This window comes from Leucopleurus acutus, assembly GCF_964270905.1.
Source record: "Leucopleurus acutus genome assembly, chromosome: 6".
NCBI lineage: Eukaryota > Metazoa > Chordata > Mammalia > Artiodactyla > Delphinidae > Leucopleurus > Leucopleurus acutus.
Genome location: NC_139149.1, coordinates 33167377 through 33188927, shown reverse-complemented (window position 1 = coordinate 33188927; position 21551 = coordinate 33167377). Strand labels below are relative to the sequence as shown.

Below are 21551 nucleotides of genomic sequence, written 5' to 3'. Positions count from 1 at the left end.
CTCCCCACCTACCCCCTTCCAGACCATTCTAAATCTTCTTTCATCCATTTCTTTTGCCTTTCACCTTCAGTATTTTACGGAGCAGCTCATTAAGTAACAAACAATTCTGAATAGCTTTTAGTAATGTTTTACTTTTTGTCACTGCTAAGCAGTGTTACCTGTTCAGTTACACTTGGACAGAATTAATAATAGCGAGGAAGTGGTCATTCTGTGAGTGGATCAGTGGATGAGAGGAAAAACAAAAAAATTTGTAAAGTAACAGATAATTAACTCATGGAGTTTTGAGCAGCTGAAATTCAAAAGCAAATGTGTTAGGGTTATTTTGGTGTCTTATGATATTTAATATTGCCCATTTCTTGAAGTTTTATAAGCAAAGGTCATCATAAATTTGTGCAGGAAATATTTTATTATTATTTCTAAGTTCCCTGAGGGCAGAGGCTTTGTCTTTTTTCACAACTATTCCCAAAGTCTAATTCTCTTAGTGTTCAGTAAATATTTGTTGGATGAATGAATAAATAATACTAAGAAATATCAATAAAATTCATAAGATATATAATCTTTGCTATGTGCAATATTCCAGTTGTATTTATTTACTGATAAGAGATACATAGAAAAACAATGCTAGCTGGATTTGTAGCGTATAAGACATTATTTAGCAGTTGCTTTACATGCTTTGCAAAGTTATACATCCTATTTTCTTTTTCTTCTTTCTTCCTTGCTCTACCCATTAAACTGCCCTGCATGTAGTAGCTGCTCAATAGTTTTTTAAATGTTTTATGAGTACAGTACTTTACTTTAGTTGAAATACTTCATGCTTGTTATATAATTACCTGTTTAGTACAGTGGAGAAGGTGGCTGTTTTAGTGGTTTTCACTTTTCTCTTTTGGATTCTTTTTCAAGTAGCAAAAGATGTAGCTGTAATGAGTTTGAAGCACATGAGGCAGAACTTATAATGATAAATAGAAGCTATAAAATGGAAATACTGAGACTTTCCTTTTACCAGGATACAGTGGCAATATGCAGAAAATGGTTACTGGTATTTAGTTTATTAGCAGGAAAACTTAAGTTGGGAGGAATACAAATGCAATGTGGAAAAAAGGTTTCATTAGACATGAACTTCCTATAAGCTGTTAAAACCCAGGACCTTTTTGGAAGTGTACAGATTATGATGACAGAAGAGGACAGTGGAGGAACAATACTGATTTTTAATCCCTGGAGGTTTACCTGTTGACTTGGCAGTGATGCCAGTTTACGTGGTTTACTTTCTAGAAATAGTTTATCACTGTTTTTTTCAGTTAGTATTGCTTGACCTTTGTAGCCCTTTTGAGCATTTTCAGCCATTCCATAGAAGGCTACCCTCCTAACTCTTCCTCTTTGTATTTTAATTATTTACCATATTCCTTCCACATCACTAAAAACTTTACTTTTATCATTGTCTAGTTTTTGGAAATGTCGTCAATTTGACCATCCTCTTGTTCATTGCTCTCTAGTAAATGTCTTTCTTGTCAAAGAAAACCCTGAATATCTTTCAATTCAGTTCAATATGCAGTTGACCCTTAACAACTCGGGGTTACCCGCTGCAACTTGAAAATCTGAGATAACTTTACAGTTGGCCCTCCATATCTGCAATTCCACATCCAAGGATTCAGCTAACCGAGGATCGAGTATTACTTATTTTTGTACATATTTATTGAAAAATAATTCACTTATAAGCGGGCCCATGCAGTTCAAACTCGTGTTGTTCAAGAGTCAACTGAAAAAAAAAAAGAAAAAAAAAAAAAGAGTCAACTGTACTATATTTCTGTGTTTTCTGCCTTTTATAATCATCTATTTATCACTTAACTGGAGTAAATTAGGATTGTTATCAATGGCATTCTCAGTGGCAAATTTAACATTTTTTTCCCCCTACTTCTCTCAGCCCTTTCTTGCTTTTGATTCCTTTAACCACTCTCTCTTTCTTGGCATTAATTTTGACCTCAGCTTGAGGGGCAGAAACCTTGACATCTTTTAGGTTACTCTGATTAGTTATTATTTCGTAGCCTGATGTCATTTCTGCTTTCCACTACTTTTAAATTATAGCACTGTCCTATGTCTTGTTGTAAACCTTTTGTTTGACTGCCAATTATTTTTCCAACAAACAAATTCTTACTTGTATCGTTAAGGAATGATTGCCTGGTCCTTTCCTTGTGATGATACTATCCATCTTAAGTATACTCTCCATTTTAGTCAAGATAATTTGCTTACTATAGGCACATTGCATTTCCTATATTTGATTTGAATGAGTGGCCACATTATGGAAAAATTTAAACATATACAAAAGTAGAGGGAATAGATAATGAACCTATTTACCCTTTAACAATTATAAATAAACGGACAATCTGGTTCTATCTGAACTCCGCCTAGCTCTTTCCCACTCCATATATATATATATATATATATATATATATATATTTTTTTTTTTTTTTTTTGGCTGAGCTGCACAGCATGTGGGATCTTAGTTCCCCGACCAGGGATCGAATCCATGTCCCCTGCATTGGAAGCACAGAGTCGTAACCACTCGGACTGCCAGGGAAGTCTCCCACTCCACATTTTATTGAAGCAAATTCCAGACATTCCATTTATAGGCCTACATATTTCATTGTGTATCTCTAAATGATAAAATCTCTTAAAAATAAAACATCACTGTAGGGTGATACCATTATCACCCTAATAAATCCTAAGTAATTACTCAGTATCATTAAATATTTCTTAACCTTAAAATACTATATTTACTGTAAAACAGGACCCTCTTATGTGATAAAGTGGAGAGAAAGCAATTTCCCAGGGCCCAGAGCATGCTCAGGATGCTGTGTACTAAATGGCTGCCCAGTAGAAGCTTCCTTTTTGCCCAGAGAGCTGAAGTCTGGTGCTTCTTATTTGAGAAATGATTAGTTGGTGTTGATTTAGTGGCTCCCTTAGTATCTTTAATGCTTTGTACTTGCTTAACTTTTTATTCCTGCATCTTATAGGTTGCATTGCAGTGTATAAATAGTGCCCTCTGGAGTTGTGAGAACAAAGCCTGCACTGCCGTGCGGGGGCAGCCCTGTCTGTAGAGGGGCCCTGGGCATCAACATTTATATTTAAATATCCTGCAAGTCTTTCTAAAGTGCAACCGGGGTTGGGAATGCTGGTCTAAAATATACTGTCTGGGCTTAGTACAAATAATAGTATTATCTATTATACTTTATCTTCACCAGTTCAAGATTTTAAGTATAAATATAACTCAGTAATTCTCTTAGCTTTGTTTCACTTGCTGGGTATTTCCTTTCTTTTTGTTTTGTTACTTTTAAGGGATAATTATAGTAGTATGAAGCATTCTGTCCACATAAAAGCTTATTGAAGAGGTTAAATGTTCTTGCTAATTAAAGAAAACAGTAATTGGACAGATTGTTGTTTTGTATTAGTAATTTTAATTATTTTTTAATCAGAGCACAAAATTTTTTTTAGGAATGCTGCTGTTTTACACTTTTTTTTACACTCAATCACTACTTGAGCGATTTAAATAGTCAGATAATTTTTTTTTTGGATAGTTGATTTTTCTTGGTCTGTAGTTGGGACAGAGACAGGATGTAATAATTCTTGCAGTGTTATAAAGTTTATAACCCTCAGTCCATATCCATACCTTACATACCCCTAAATCATCTACGTTTCAATCTCTGTGTGTACATATATGTATAATTATGACATTTACCATTTACAGAAGTATTCAGCATAATGTCATTAATTTTCTTTTCACTCTTGTGTGGTAGATTAATATGTATGTCAAATCTTACTTTCTAGGAAAGGAAACTGACATGTTCAGAAGTCAAATGATTTGTCTGTTTTCAAAAATCAAATTAGTAAATTAGAGTTGGTTATGATAGTAGCCTGTAGTTTATCCTGTTCAAAAGCACTACTTTTCAATGTCATGAAAGCTTACATTTTTAAAAAATATTAGGTGTTACCAGTCCTTTGGTTTCACTAAAATAACATATTTCTTGGAATTCTTTTAATAACTTTTTTTATTTGCCTGGCTATCTCTTATTGTACTGATGTGACCAACTATATTAATTTCTTAAGGTTTCTGTAACAACAGAATTTATTCTGTCACAGTTGTTAAGGCTAGAAGTCCAAAATCAGTGTTGGCAAGACTTGCTTCCTCTGAAAGGTCTAGGGAAGAATCCTTTCTTGCCTCTGCCTAGCTTCTGGTGGCTCCCCGCAGTATTGGGCATTTCTTGGCTTGTAGGTGCATCACTCCAATCTTTGCCTCTGTTGTCACATGACCTTCTTCCCTGTGTATATCTCTTTGTGTCCCTTCCCCTTTTTATAAGGACAGAAGTCATTGGCTGTAGAGCCCGTACTAATCTAGTATGACCTCATCTTAACTTGAATACCAGGGGTTAGGACTTGAATATCTTTTTGGACAACACAGTTCAACCCACTACACCAGCATCCTTGAATTCACTATGTCATATGGTGCCTGTTACAGTCTAGGCTTTTAGTAAATTTTTGTTAAATAAAGGACTGCCTGGTACCATCATGTACATATAATAAGCCATAATATAGTCATTCATTCTGGAACCATTGAAGTAAGAAATTATATGGTCCATTCCCTCCATAAGAAAGTGTGATGTATAATCTTCAGTTTGTTGGTAAAAGCAACAAAAAAGTTTCAGTGACTTAACTATAATCACATAGGTAGTTGTCCACGGGGTACTATGGACAAAATGTTAATTATTTGCCTCCCGTTATAGAGTCTTTTGTGATACTACTTTTTTTCTTACTAATTAGTGTTTTTAGGTATTAACTCCTGACATTGAGATAATATGACAGATATTAACATAGTTAAGACTTTAAAGCTCTTCTAATCAAACTGCTGTCATTTTACAGCTGAGGAAACAGAGGTCTGGAAAGGTTAAGTGAGCTGTCGAAAACAAGGGGTAGGTGATGACATTTCTGGGTGGGTCCTGAGTGTTTAGTATTGAATTCTATAATGTAAACCTAATGTGGCAAATTTGATAGCACCTAGAGAACTATCAATGAAAATAGTCCTCTGTTTTCATTGATAGTCCTGTTGCTGATGAAAATCAATAACAGGCTGGAAAATAAATACTCGAAGAATTGGAAATAATTTAGAGGCAAAGGTAAGGGATGATTAAATGAATCAGTAATGTTCTCTTGCTACTGAAGGCAAATGGAGAAAAACAGGCTCAAACAAGAGATGCAGATTCAGGTTTGTTTTCCAGCTGGAAAGTCTGACAGTGGGATTGTTAAGAATTGTCGTGGGGCATTTGAAGAGGAATGAACTCTGCCCTCCTCATTCAAAACAAAATGAAAACAAAACCCACGCAGATCCACTTACTAGTTTGGTCTTACCTGGAAACTTCATTTTTTTTCAGATCCACTTGTTTTCATACTTTGCTTCTTGACTCGGTCCACTTCAGTGCTTCCTCTTCAGAATGCACCTTTAAATTTATTTTACAAGGAGAGACTTCTACCCGCTACCATCACAATCTCTGAAATCCTTGAACCTGTGGCTCGTCAGTGCCTGGTTTTTATATCTGTTCCCTATGAAACAGAACATGATGTAAATGGTGTTTCTTAAATCTCCGATCTTCAGATTACAACATAATATTCATACATCAAACTTCTTATAGATGCATCAAGGTTTTGTTTCTTCAGTAGGATCCTTGATGCCTTCTAACAGCTGAGGGTAGAAGGAATAATTCAGCACTCCTCCCAGCTTTATTGATTCATCCTCTTCTGGGTTTTGGCATGGCTTAGGGCAGTTGATGGATTTTCTAGCTGTGAATGAGCATCCTGTCTCAACTGATCTGAATATCCTGTTGAATAGGTTCTCTGACTGACTTTTCTCCTTTATTGGTTGCTCTGGCAAAATTATGCTGCCTACCTGCAACTTGTATATAACTATATGTTCTTTTCCACCAACATCTTTCTTTTGTCTACAGTCTTCTCTTTTGACAAATATAAGCAATTATAAGCTCATAGGTTTTTGTTTTACTTTATTTTAAATATTAAAATATAATCTAACCTCTTTTCTCCCATGGGCTTTTACAAACTCTCTGAAAACAAAAAACAATTAAGTCTTGCTTATTAGTGGCTGTACATACAAGTGGCTTTCCTTGGCTTGGAAGGGAAGACAGTTCAGTTGGCAATCAGAAAGTCTTTAAAGCTGCCTATTCTTGTTGCACCCAGTCAGAATTTCTTAACACCAACCAGTGTTTAAAATTTCAAGGCAGTGGCTCTGGTGACTTCAGGGGAGAATGGTTATTAGCACTCTTTCTGGTTGTCAAACAAGGTAGCCATTGCCTTTGTTTCGGATAAATTAAGGAAGAAGTGGACATGATGGAATAATATGAGCCAATTCGAAATACCAAGTATCTAGCTGTGTGTCTGATGGAAAAGTTAGAGAAATTCTGCATTACTTGATTCTACTTTGTAGGGTGTCAGCATTGATTTTCTCTTTAAAATAACAACTAATCAAGAGTTATGCGGACCCCCAGTGGATGATTATGAAACATATCAATACAGAACCACGTATGGCCTAATATATTTACCCTCAGTGTTGCCGTTTATTAGCCCTACCATTTCTGGGAAATTGCTTAACTTTTGTGAGCCTCAATTTTCTTATCTCTTAAAATGGGACTAATAATAATGAAGTATTGTGAAGATGAAATTAAACCAAATGAGATAATGTATGTAAGGAGCCCAACATAGTACCTGGCACAATGTGAGTGCCTCATAAATAATAGAGTACTTCTTCTTCTTTTTCTTTTTTAAATTAATTGCTAGTGGGAAGCAGCCACATAGCACAGGGAGATCAGCTTGGTGCTTTGTGACCACCTAGAGGGGTGGGGTAGGGAGGGTGGGAGGGAGATGCAAGAGGGAGGGGATATGGGGATGTATGTATACGTGTAGCTGATTCACTTTGTTATACAGCAGCAACTAACACAACAATGTAAAGCAATTATACTCCAATAAAGATGTTAAAAAATTTTATTTATTTTATTTATTTTTGGCTGCGTTGGGTCTTTGTTGCTGTGCGTGGGCTTTCTCTAGTTGCGGCTAACGGGCTACTCTTTGTTGCGGTGCGCGGGCTTTGCATTGTGGTGGCTTCTCTTGTTACAGAGCACGGGCTCTCGGCATGAGGACTTCAGTAGTTGTGTCTCGCGGGCTCTAGAGTGCAGGCTCAGTAGTTGTGGCGCACGAGCTTAGTTGCTCCACGGCATGTGGGGTCTTCCCGGACCAGGGATCAAACCTGTGTCCCCTGCATTGTCAAGCGGATTCTTAACCACTGCACCACCAGGAAAGTTCGTAGAGTACTTCTTTATGTTTGTTTAGTACTGTACAATTTTCTCACATACTGTATCACCCCATCTTTCAAATGAAACTCTGAAGCTGTCAGGAAGGCTGGTGATAGCGTCATTCTTGAATATGAGAAATTTAAATTTCAAAATGATTAGTTCAGTATCATATGGCTATTTATACTTAGGTTTTCTGATTCCTAGACCAGAGGCATTGGCCTTTTTCCCCACTTTATTTAAACTTCTAACTTATTCATTCCCTTATTTAAGCTTGTAGCTATAGGTATAAGGGGTTAAGGGAGCCAGTGCTTTAATGGAATTCTTGGTGCTTTTAAGTCTGTATGCAAATGACATAGCCTACTTAAAGGGCTTTGGAAAATAATTTAAGATGCTAAACAAACATATAAAATTGAATGTTTCTTTTAATTATTTTAAGTTATTGCATTTATTCTCTTAATAGTCACATTTTCTTTACTTGGTGGTAAATTAGAAACATCTAAAAAACAATCAGTCCCAAAAAAGAAAAGAACTTCCTGTAGCCATTTTTCTGTTCTAATTACTGTATTAGCCTTGTTCAAATATTCTCTTAATAGCAAATTCTGTATTGCTCCTAAGGCTTTTGTTGAAGAATTCCTGAGAATTATAGCTCTTTATTTTTTGTTGGAGGAACTAATTTTATTAACATGTGGCAATTAAACTGACACTAGGAATTATGAGCAGATAATGTGGGGCATTGCGAAATTATCTTTTTTTTTAAAGTTCAGTGAAAAAACATTTCCAATAATTGTTAACAACTGTAGAAAATCCTGTGAAAAATTGATGGAAAGTACTCCACTCTTCTACCATACCTGGGATTTAAAAAAAGAAAGATTGGACTACGTAGTGCAGTATACTCACTCTACCTCTGTAAACTTCCTTCATTTTAAAGAACTTGGGCAGGTGTTATTAATAAAATATAATAATAAAAAACCCCTTCTATTTTAAATAAGGATGCTATTCTGCCAGCTTTTAAACTCACACATACTCTCTAACTTATCCCAGCTTTTGCTCATCTGGTCTTTAAATGGCTCCTTTCATGTGGTCAGCCCACGAGTCGTGCGTACTGCCGCTCAATCACGCTGCTATACGTCGCCATCATGAGGGTGGTTTGCATGATTTGCATTTCCTGTACTGTTTGAGCTTCAATGAGCTCCAAGCGCCACGTATGAAGAAACCACTGCCAAATAATGCAATGATTTTAGTCGAACCAGATGAGCTTGTGCTGGAGTCAAGCTACCAAGTGGAGTGGGGAGGGGAAGGGGTGTTGCCAGGATTTCCTGTTAAAAAAGGATTCCTCAAGATGTCCATACATGCAAGATGTGAATTTCTTAGCAAATCTGGCCATGGAATATAAGAAGGTTACTTTGGGAAGATAGGGCTGAAGTGCTGTGATGAATAACCATATATATGTTACTCTTAGAAAATTCAGTGTTTTAGATCTTAGTATTACATCATGCTGCCAATGTAATTATTTATTGTGACAATAATAGATTTTGATGACATTAATTTTCTAACCATACAGAGATAAATTTAGTCAAAATTAAATTAAAGGCATTGATTACTTGTCCCCTTGTCCTGTAAAAGAAAGCTTGTATTTTATTTAAAAAATGATCAATAAATGCTGTCGGACAACTGTTACAGAAATTGCATAGTAGTGGGCCAATGAGTAGCTACTAAAGTGGGGAAGGAAAAAAAAAAAAAACCACATGTACCAGATACTAGTCTTCATGAAAAACATAGACAGATGGGGAGACAGACCTATATGATGCCACAAATAGATGAATATCTTGTAAGCATTTCAAACAAATGTTGAAAGATCCAGTGAAATTTTAAAAGTTGGTTTAAAAGTATATCTTGTGCTTATAAATAGTGTGTTTATTCTGCTCACCTGAAACCCAACCTGTAAATTGTTCACAAAATATTTTATCAATATTAAGCAAAAATAGGGCTTCCCTGGTGGCGCAGTGGTTGAGAGTCCGCCTGCCGATGCAGGGGACACGGGTTTGTGCCCTGGTCCGGGAAAATCCCACATGCCGCGGAGCGGCTGGGCCCGTGAGCCATGGCCGCTGAGCCTGCGCATCCGAAGCCTGTGCTCCGCAACGGGAGAGGCCACAACAGTGAGAGGCCCGCGTAACGCAAAAAAAAAAAAAAAAATTAAGCAAAACTAATGCAGACTGAAACTATATATAACTACAGAGATATTAAAAAGCATCTCAATAATAGCACTGACTTTAATTTTTCTTAGACTTCTTACACTCAGTTATGGTGTTATTAATACCTACAAGAAAAAACTTCAGCAGTAATCCTGTTAATCATTAATAATAGTCTCAAAGGTTTCCCATTCTTGTATACAGACAAGTGAAGGATATTCTCTTTTCCTACATAATATATACATCATAAAAAAGTACCTGATAACTAGCTGTGGATGCTACTCTGTAGTTTTTATTTTAGTACCAGTTCACTAGATTATATCTTACCAGCTAATCAGTCATGTCATGCATGCTGTACAGCACTTTTAAGATATTCTACAGAGGAAGCTTCAAAGCCACAGGTACTTACTGATGAAGTTACTGCATATTTATTTTTGTTAAGAAAAGGTATGCAAATTATGTGGATGAAAAAATAATGTATTATTATATCTAACATAAAGTGGTTTTGTATGTTGCATGTATTACGCAGTCATCTAAGCCTAAAAACATTTTCATGTGATGATGATTGTAGTGTTAAAGGTCAGTCTGTGCAACCTTTTTAATTCTCTTTTATACGTTCTTTGTTAATTTCCACTTTTAACGCTAATCTTACTTTGATATATGACTTCATCCTTATCTAATGCTCAGTTTGGCACTATTGGATTGTTACTAGATTATCTGCCATGGGAAATCTTGAACCAGGGATCACTTTTTTCAAAGAGCCTGAATTTGAAGGAGGAAAACTTTGCCCTCCAGAACTCTTTCAAGTATTCAACTTGATGTATTCAGTGATAATATTGGAATGTTGCTTCTTAAGTAATGTCATAGCTGTTATATAGATAATCAAAGTTATTACTGCTTATTTGGTAAATTACTTTTTAGAACATTGAGCTTATTGTTGGAGATTTTAGTTTTATGTAAATATACTTGAATAATGAATAATATTGTACCAACCTTTCTTTGAACATTCTTCTTGGTTACTTAGTTCCTAAGAAACTACTTTTTGAATCTAAAAATAAGTTGTATTTTTAGATGCTTAATTCCATGGGGGAAAGGAACACATTTTGCATCACTTGTCTTTAATTTATTAAACAATTCTGTAATGCACTCTGTGCAGAGATCATGAAAACCACCGGCACACATTTTTGTGACCTCACAACATAAGCTGCTCTCTTGTGGCAATCCCGGCAAATGTGTTTATAAAGATTCCAGCAATAATAGTCTTGTGACTAAATAAGAAACAGAAGCTAAAGCTAAGACCAGACAGATACCTATCGGTTTCCTTGAGTTTAATCTGATTAAAACATGGCTCTCAAAAACATTAAACACAATGTCATGTCAGAGAGGCGGTATATGATAAATATAGTTCATGACAGGAAATCATTATTAAAACAACATTACTAGTGAATCTGTTATGGAAATTTCCCTGTAATTTAGTTAAGCTTCCCCCATTTTTCACCTCCAGTGCATCACTATACTTTTCTGCTTTAATGTTAAGTATGTAATTTTCTGTTGACTGAAAGGCAGTTTTCCTACTTTTAAATACCACATGTCTTTATTGTTATCACCAATCAAACATGAACTGACTCTTCATTTCAACTAGAAAAAAACTATATGCAGAGTAAAAGAGAATCCATACTGGTCATTGGCCACCAAGACCTGAATACCACAAACCTGAAGGTAGCGACCATCTGGCTTTTCACAAGGGCAAGCAGTTGTTTTGAGTGAGAAACATAGCAATTTGGTTGAATCCCAGATTATTAATAGCCATCTGAATTTAAAAGTAGTAATTATTTGATTTTAAAAAGTTGAGAACTTCATATCTAACATTATCAAAATTATATCCTCTCTACTGTTTGCTTTGAGGAAATACGGGTACAACGTTAGTCAATATAACCCATATATTTGTAGCTAAACTCTAAGTACTCTAATTTTTTAACAGTTCAGAAAGCATTTTTTAAAAAGAAATATTTTTACAAGGCAAGAGGATTATTTGGCTGACTTACATTAATGAAACATTTTGGCACACATTAAAGATTTCATCAAGCTATTACAACCACCCCCAAAAATCTTGGTTTCCATTTAAAATGTCACCAGTGTGGAAAAAATACCATCAGTCAAATTGCATATCTTCTGACTGAAGGGGAAAAAAAAAAGTAAAAAAAAAGAAACAAACAGTGAGCTTCCAGTGCATTTTTGGCTTCCCTTAAGGAATTCTGACTTAGATATGGTCAGTTATCTGTGGCCTTAAGATTATCTTTTTTCTCTTTGTTCCATTGTATGTTTTCATCTTCACAGGAATAAATCCACTGAGCAATATTCCTAACTTTATGTTCTTCTAGTCAGACACTGGGAATGCTTCCGTTCTTGTGAGTGAGAACAGTTAAAAGAAATTATTTTTCTGAAGAAACATAGGGACCCCACTTTACAACAAAGAATTACAAAATTGCATATCATTCTTTTCTTCTCTCCGTAAAATTATTCTTAGGACTTAGTGGGAGCAAAGACCCCGTCTTCACAGGAAACTTAAACACTAAATCCTTCTTATGAGTTTAATCCAGGAAGAAACCTGTGTGCGAGTTGTGGAAACAGTACTGGGACCCTTATGCATTAAAATTTAGCCCCATTCCAAGCAATAGGTGTGGAAAACTAAGTGGCTGTTGCCTAACTATGCTCCCTGAATTCTGTAGGTGATTCTTGTCTAGTGGTCTTAGCCTTTTCTCTAATCTCTTTTTGTATTGGGACTAATTCACCTTTGAGGTCAGCCAGGTGTCCTAACCCCCTCTGTGCTCATATACTCATGGAGTAATGGGATGGCTTTCTACTATTAGCTACCTTTAGGAACGTTCCTCTTCATTGCATCATGCACCTGGTGTAGAAAAAGATACCTAAACCACATTAGAAAATCAAGATTAAACATGAAAATATTTGGAGGTTTGGCATCGAATGTGCTAGTAGCATGCATGCAACTCTACAATAAAATCACATGCGTTTTATAATACAGTTCTTTCACAGTAATACTACCTCAGTATCTTCTAAATTTCCTCATCAGTGGTTTATTTATAAGCCATGCTAGAGATCACTATAATAATAACATACTAGCCTCTCATAACCATTCTGTGTAATAGGAAAGCTAAAGTAAAGTGGCAGTGAATATTCCCCAAACAATTGTGTAAGCAAAGCATAATTATATTCAATTAATATATATAGAAATGTACGGATAGAGATTAAGTTATTTGTGCAAATTTAGGCTACATTTAAGTGGCAGGCAGAAGAACCCGGGTTTTCTGGCTTATGCTCTTTCTATTCCACTGCCAACAAAGCAATATTCTGTATTACCTGAAAATGAAAGGATTGTTTCACCCAGAAGTAACACAGGTACTTTTGCTGTCAAAGTGACCTTAATCCAGGAGACTTTTAGTTCAGGCGCTCTGGCTGGTTGAAGGTAATCTGAAAGACTGAGTGTATTTAGGTATCCCTGTTTTTCTAATTCGCTTACTCAGAATGCCAGCTTTGATGACTATTAATGAGGGAAACTGTAGGGAGATAATGTGTTCCTCTGACTCTTCCTTCTTTTTACCAGGCAGCCAGAAGTCACCAGTTAGGGAACAGGGAGAGATGTGAATAGAATACTAGCCTTCTGATATGATGTGAGTCATTATGGAAAATGCGGCAAGCTTGGATCCACCTTCCTACTCCTTGTTGACTCTTCACCTTCAATGGACTCCTCTCTAGTATCCAACCCCATTCTCTCTCCATATCTCTCTGAGGAGCATCTTAGGATTTCAGGTCCCTTTCCTTTTCTGGCTTCTGTTGTAACCAGTTCCTGTCCTATATCAGAGGATGGCTAGGGTTATTCTGTAGGGTAGATGCTGTAAACCAAAGGGACCCCAACAGGATACAAGTGTCTGAGATACCTCAGGAGAGCCTCTTTTTGTCATGTTAAAGGAGAGAGGCTTCTGTTTGCAGACAGCTGAAATGTGGAGGGAGGCACTGAACACAGATTAACAAATCAAAATAATGGTCTTCCAGGGATAGAACATGGACCAACATGCTGCATAATTTTAACCTGCATGTCCATGGTAGGAGATAGATGGGTGATAGTGATCAAAAGCAAGAAGCTAGTGTCCTCTGGTAATAGTGATCATAGAGACAGAGCTTTTTAACTAGTAACAATATAACATTTATAAAGTGCCTCACAATTTACATATGTCTTCATGATCTCGTTTGATCCTCATAGCAACTCCTAAACAATAGGTAAGCATGAAAAATCTTCTTTTACAGATCAAGTTCAGAAAAGTTATGATTTGCCCAAGTTACCTACTAGGAAATTTTAGAGTCAAGACTTGAACCCAAGACTTCTAAATGCTTTTTTTCGCCCTTACTATGCCAATGCCTTTGTTTCTCAAATAAGATCCATTTTTATTCCTTCCTCTTTCTCTTTTCTCTCTCACAAAAATATATGCCGGGCACTGTGCAGGTACTGGGTGAACTGAGCTAAACAGTGTTTGTTCCCTCCTTTGTGGAACTTAGTCTGCACTTCTTAGAACCTGCCAGTTGGTATGGTAGCCACATGTGGCTATTGAGTCTGTGAAATGTGGCTAGTCTGAATTGAGATATGATTATAACTGTAAAGTACACATGGAATTTAAAATGTTTAGTTTCAAATAAAGAAAGCAAAATTTTTCATAATTTTGTATTTATATATTGATAATATTTTAGATATCTTGAATTAAAATATATTATTAAAATTGATTTCATCTATTTTATTTTCATCTTTTCAAGGGCTACTAGAAAATCTTATTGGCTATTAGAGATTTTTAAATTACATTTATCTCTTGCATTTGTGGCACACATATTTCCATGGGAAAAGCAAGCTGTGACCTATGGGGAAGTCATTTCCTAGGGTACATTCAACCAGTTAGTACTTCTCTGGTTACATTTTTTACATTGAAACGTTTGGATCCTTTGAAGTTTGTCCTGTTGCATCCTGGTCTGGATCCCAGTTTACTTTTTCTCCAAATGGTTACCAAATTGACTCAACACCATTTATTGGGTTGTTCATCTCTGTTTTGAGAGGCTACCTTTAGCATCATGCTAACTCCTTGTATGTATTCTGTGTATATCTGGACTTTGTCTTTTTTTCCATTGGTCTGTGTCTATGTTTGAACCAATGTTAGATTTTATATTTTTGAGATTTTAGAATATTTTTTAATGTCTGGTAGGGTTAGTTTCCATCTCCAACTGATCATCCCCTCTCCCCATCCCTGAGTTTTCTTGGCTATTGTTTTTTCATTGTCTTTATCTATGACAGTTAGAATCCGTTTGTATAGTTGAAAATAAACAAAAACAACCTTTTAAATTGTAACCAAGATAAGCAAACTCAAAGAAAATTGATGTCTATGTAATGTCGACTCTTCCTCTCCAAGGTGGTGATACAATTTACCATTCATTCAAGTCATTCTTGGGATACCTTCAGTAATACTTTAACATTTTCTTCATAGAGGTTTTGCATGTTTCTTAAATTTATTCCTAGGAAATTTTATCTATGTATGTATATGCTGCTATTTATGCAGTATTTTCTTTTAATGCTTGTTATATATGTTTACATATATTTTAATAATTTTATAAACATTAATTCTGTACTCTGTAAGCTTACTAAATTCTCTAACTGTAATAAATAGCTTTTTGGTTAATGGTCTTGAACATTCTAATCTTATCCACAAATACTGATAAATTTACCTACTTCTTTCCAGTTTTTATACCTTTCATTTTTCTTTTCTTGTCTAATTTTATTGGCTAGTTCCTGCAGTACAATGTTAAATAACAGTGGCAATAGTGAGTTTTTGTCTTGTTGCTGATTTTTTGTCTTGTTGCTGATTTTTTGTCTTGTTGCTGATTTTTTGTCTTGTTGCTGATTTTGTCTTGTTTCTTCCTAAGTATGATGCTGGCTTTTGAGTTGAACTGAACATATTTTATTATAGTAAAAGAAAAAACATGGATTCTTATTTTAAGAACAAAAATTTTATTGAATTTAAAAAATCATGAATAGTTGTTAAATTTGGTTAAATGCCTACTCATGATTATGTGATTTTTTTTTCTTTTTAAAGTATTAAAATGATGGATCTTATTGATTTACTAATACTGAACCATGTCTATTTTTGGAAAGAGGATCACATGTTCATGATGTTTTACTCTGTTTTCATTTCTTGCTGGATTTAGTTTGCTAGTATTTTATTTCAGATTTTGGCACCTATTTTAAGTGAGCTTCACCCGTTTTTGTTACACCCACTTCATAAAAATAAAATAATTTGGAAGGTTCTCCACCCCCTATTAATACTAGTTTAAAAAGAAATGGACTTATCTAATCTTTAAAATTTTGATAGATTTCCCCTGTGAAACCATGCGAGTTTAGTGCCTTATTTTGGGGTGGGGTGGTGGTGGATTTTTGGGAGGAGCAACATTCTCTATTTCTCTTATGGAAATCTGATTTTTGTCTGTTTGTTTTGTTTCTTAGATTCTCTACAATTGACCCTTGAACAGCATGGGTTTGAACTGTGCAAGTCAACTTATATGAGGATATTTTTCAATAGTAAATTCTGCAGCACTACATGGTCCTTGTTTGGTTGAATCTGAGGATGTGGAAGAACCTAGGATATGGAGGTCCGACTATAAGTTATATACAGATTAACTCCTGCATTGTTCAAGGGTCAACTGTACTTCCTCTGAGGTATTTTTTTAAAAAAGACATTTTTTTCCCCTACAAAATTGTGTGTGTGTGTATGTGTGTAGTTCTTTTGATGTTTAGGAAGGTTTACATTTTTTCCTTATTGTCTACTTTCATAGTTATAACATTATATGACACCCTGAGTTCTCTAATTCTTCAGATAGTATCTATTAGTTCTTCATAATGAATAATGATAAAGTGGTGTCCCCACTTTTTTGTCCATTGCTCTTTCTCTACCATCTGATTTTAACATTTTTTTTACCAATATACTCTTATTTTTTTTACCAATATACTTTAAAAATATGCATATACTTCTTTTGTTTGATTTATAAGCTTTCAAAAGTATCTGAACACTAACAGCTATTATGGTTAAGGCAAGAGGTGAATCTATCTCTCAAATTTCTTTTATTTTTCTTCTACAGTTGTACTATTTCTGTGAATACATAGTCAGAGCAAAATACCTTTTATGTTCTGTTTTGCCACTTTAGGTCCCACATTGGTTTTGGTTTTAGTTCTGTGGTTAAATGCACTTATTGGAAGACTTCTGCTTTCAACCAATATGTAATAACAGTAACGAGATTTACTTTTCCATTGGAAACAAACAAAAAATGGACAAAATATATATGAAACCATTCAAGACACTGGACATCAATCAACAAAGGACAGTGACCCCTGAGAGAGGGCAGTGAAATGAGGTGGGCTCTGTGATTACCCAAGCTTGTTTGCCTTGGAAGAGTTTCTGGTCTCTGATGCAAGGAGGAGGAATCCAGGGAGAGACTGGTAGGACCCCTGGCATTGAGGAGATAGAGGTAAGAGTCTGGTTAGATAAAAACAATGCTGAAATAGAGCTGCTCAAAGAGAGAATCCTGGAGATCTGTAGAGGGTCCCAGCTGATCATTCATCTGAGTGCAAATTGGCACATGCATGTTAGGAAACTCTCAAGGTCAAGCTAAGAACCATACGAAAAAACTACAAGGAATAATGCCCATTGCTCGCAAAAGGCCGGAAATAGTGCCCGTTCCCAACAACCAAATTGGAAAACCTCATGATTCGGTCAGGGCTGTGGTCTCAACTGAGTCTCAGCTGGGGAAGGATCTGCTTCCAAACTCACATGGTTGTTGGTAGTATTCACTTTCTTGTGAGCTGTTGGAATAAGAGTTCAGTTTCTTGCTTGCTGTTTCTGAGAGGCCACCCTCATTCCCTTGCCATGTGGACTGTCCTAACATGGCTGCTTATATCCTCACATCCTGAAAAGGAGAGTCTTCTTGAAAGGCGAGATAGCATATGCACATACGTCCTGTCACCTTTGCTGAATTCTGTTGTTTAGAGGCAAGTAGCTGGTCCTGCCTGCACTCAAAGGGAGGGATTACACAAGGCATACATACAAGGAGGTGGATCATGGGGGTCACTTTAGAGTCTGTTCTCTACACTAGTGTTTGCAAGAATATCTTAAAAGCAGCCAGATTAAAAAACCAACAATATCAAGTTACATCAGAAGAACAAAATTAAACACTATAGTAGATTTCTCACTGGGAACATCTCAAGGAGAAGACAGTAGAGCAACATCTTCAAAGCACTGGAAGAAAACCAGAAACTATCAAGTGAGAATTCTGTACTCAGTGAAAAATATCGCTCAAAAATAAAGGTAACAGAGATGGTCAAAATAAAACAAGTCCTGGGGATATAATGTACAGCTTTGTGACTATCGTTAGTAATACCGTATTGTGTATTTGAAAGTTGCTAAGAGATTAGGTCTCAAAAGATCTTGTCATAAAAAGAAAAAAGAATTGTAATTAAGTGTGGTGATGGATGTTAACTAGACTTATTTTGGTGATCATTTTGCAATCTATCGAATCATTATGTTGTATACCTGAAACTAATACATTTTTTAGAAATAAACAGTAAACAACTAAAATATCCAAAAGTAAAATAAAGGATTTTACCTGAAAGAGAGAAGAAAGAATTGAGAAGAGAAAAAGAAGCAAGTAAGAAACTTCATTTGGCGTCGTTTGTCACATTAGATACCCCTCTTCCAGCACTACTGTCATTGAATTTGTGATTCCACCAGGGTCATCATCTTAGGTAAGGAGCATATATCTATCTATTGTTTTCCCCAGATCTGGGGTGATGTGTGCCTATATTTGTGCATCCCTACTTTACTGGTGGGTAGTGGCAGTAAAGTCAAAATACATATCTTAGTTCTTTTGAATAGTTTTATCTTCCATTCTTTTCCTTCATAAGGTAACTTTTTAAAGGGGCAACGAGTTTTCTAATTTGAGCTTCTTAAGAAGTCCTTTAACTAGACAATAACTTGAGTGTTTCATATTTAATCTAGAATAGTATGTTAAAATATTTAAACTATTTAAATAGTAATAATTTAAATTATTAAAATAAAATAATTTTAAATTGACTTTAAGTAATTTATTTAAAATAATATTTAGCATGATTTTCAAAATGCATGTATTTCTAAATACAACTATGTTTTATATCAAAAATATTTTAATTTTTTGACTGAGGGTCTCAACTCTAGTTTCCTTAAGTGCTAGTGGAAAAAAAAAATAGTACTTGTGCTTTTTTTCTGATAAGATTTTTATAATCTTTAATTTTACACTGTGCATGTGAAAATATTTTGAAAACTCTGGGGACACATAAAATTTTAAGGTATATTTTTAGAATCATAATATCATTTTTAACTTTCTGTCAAAAATACGTATAGTTCTGGTTTTCAAAATGCCTACTGTAATGAAGATACTATCTTGAAGCACATGCTTTTATATTAAGAAATTGCAAGCTTTTGGTATCTGTGATCTGGTTTTTGTTCCGGTCTAATGGCTCTATTCCCCAAATTATTTGGTCTCCCACTTTATTAATTTTATTCCTGGATCAGTGTGGGGCCACCTTTATCATGGTGAATTCCAGTATTGCTCTAGTGGTTTGAGTATCTATGATTTCTACTATCTTGATGTATAGTACAGGAAACATTTTGTTAAAAGATATTTCACCCAAATACTGATATGTTCAGCACTGTTTGTTTGGTTTTTTTTTTGCGGTACGCGGGCCTCTCACTGTTGTGGCCTTCTCCCGTTGCGAAACAGGCTCCGGACGCGCAGGCTCAGCAGCCATGGCTCATGGGCCCAGCAGCACTGTTTTAATTGACTGCCTACAAACCCAAAGAATGTTATTGATTTACTGCCTAAAGAACAAAACCCAAAACAAACCCTTCAGTTTTTTGCATAATTGATACATAAAGATTTTCATTTGCAGTAATCAGAGTTTGGGCTGCATTATTTTGTGGATGGTAGGATTGAGAAGGTTAGAGATCTTTGTAAATGCTAGAAGTCTTTTAGTACTGTCATTAACCTGAAAGTCATGAAGCATTATAAACAAGACACCTGGTCAACCCAGACCTCTGTACATAATATGTAATGAAAAGGTTCAGAGATATGGAGTACAATTGGGAATTCAGAGCAGGAGGTCATTTGTTTTTGTGGAGGCATTGGTATCTGACTCTACTTTGAAGGGTGGGTAGGACTGGGATGGACATGGAAGAGCAGCCAGACATAATAATCATAGCTTAACACTTAGATAGCATTTACTACTTTCCGGACACTGTTCTACGTGCTCTCAGTGTATTAACACATTTCACAACTGTATTAATAATTAATAAGGTGATGATTATCTTCACTTTTGAGTTGAAGAAACTGAGACACAAATTCGTTAAGTGGCTCATTCCAGTTTTCATAGCTAGTAAATAGTGGTACTGCCATTTAAACTCAGCTTTTCGGCCTCAGAGTCTCTCTTAATCACTATGCTGTTCTGCTTCTAATTAGTGTGATGTATTTTATGGGAAGAGCAGGATAGGAGAAGTTAAGGAAGGTTGAAATCATGGAAGCTTTTGAAAGGGAGGCAGAGGCATTCATATCTTATCAATGTGAGTATAAAGTGGTTCAGTCTTTCTAGAAAATAATTTTATAGTATTGGGTTGGCCAAAAAGTTCGTTTGGGTTTTTCTGGCCGAACTTTTTGGCCAACCCAATACTGTATTGTATCAAGAATTTCACTAAGTGAAGTAAGCCAGACAAAGATAAATATCATATGATATCGCTTGTAAGTGGAATCTTAAAAGAAAAAAAAGATATAAATGAACTTATTTCTAAAACAGAAAGAGACTGACAGACATAGAAAACAAACATTGTTACCAAAGGGAAAAGGGGGTTGGGGGGAGGGATAAATTAGGAGTTTGAGATTAACATATACACACTATATATAAAGTAGATAACCAACAAGGACCTACCGCATAGCACAGGGAACTATACTCGATATTGTGTAATAAAAGGGAAAAGAATCTGAAAAGGAATATATATATATATATATATATATATATATATATCTGAATCTCTGTGCTGTACACCTGAAATTACCATGATATTGTAAATCAACTATACTTCAATAAAAAAAAAAATTTGAAGTCATTGCCCTCTACATATTTGTCCTGGAGAATGTTGGGAGACAGTTCTCCATGGGTCTCTCACATTTCATATGGTTTGCAAGCAGAGACATTAAATGCCTTTTTGTCCTGGACTATCTTTTCAAGGAGGTTTGTAGCAAAATAGCATTGTAATATAGAGATAGTATTTCCCTTCTGATCAGATAGCTGGTTTATTTATTGTCCAAGTATAATAAAGATATCTCCCTATAGAGCAAAGTTTGGGCAAGTTTCCTTGTAGCTCATTATGCAAGATTTGGGTTTCCTAAGCTCAGGGTTTCTTAGCTATGATGCAAACCCACTTGCCTATGCATCATCTGTGTAGGCCACTCCACATCACCCTGGTGGGCCTTGGGGGCCAAGGAAAACTGATGTGAATGAGAAGCTCATGCTTGCTCACTGTTGTCCCAAGTAATAAGTCGTTGTCTGACCCAAGGGTGTCATGCTTGATGCCAGCATCCAGGAGACCGTGGTAGGCTAACTTGTTAACTTGCAAGTAGGGCAAAATCTCAGACCCTTCACTGTTTTTGACAAAAGGATGGTTAGAATTATCAACACATAATTATGTATGATCATTGGAAAGTAATCCAACTGTCCAATAATAAGGAGCAGTTTATTAAATTATAGTACATCCATATAGTGGAGTATTAATTCCATAATTCTTAAATATTTTTTTAAAGATTTAAAGACTTGGAATATACTCATGAGAATGTTAAGTAAAGATTATATTATGAAAATGATCCGTATAGTACAATCTCAATTTTGTAA

At 35.5% G+C, this 21551-nt stretch overlaps 1 protein-coding gene across 5 annotated transcripts in view; it reads left to right on the top strand.

Annotated features, from left to right (window-relative positions):
• Positions 1 to 21551, top strand: part of GTDC1 (glycosyltransferase like domain containing 1) — a 383969-nt gene that overhangs the window by 122517 nt on the left and 239901 nt on the right. The window contains exon 1 of one of the 5 annotated variants that reach the window (XM_082841771.1): positions 16122 to 16301. The exons of the other annotated variants lie outside the window; for them this stretch is intronic. Coding sequence (XP_082697897.1) covers positions 16183 to 16301 — 119 coding nt within the window. The 5' untranslated portion in view covers positions 16122 to 16182. Of the gene's footprint in view, positions 1 to 16121; positions 16302 to 21551 lie in introns of those variants that run through there. 5 annotated transcript variants of the gene reach the window in all.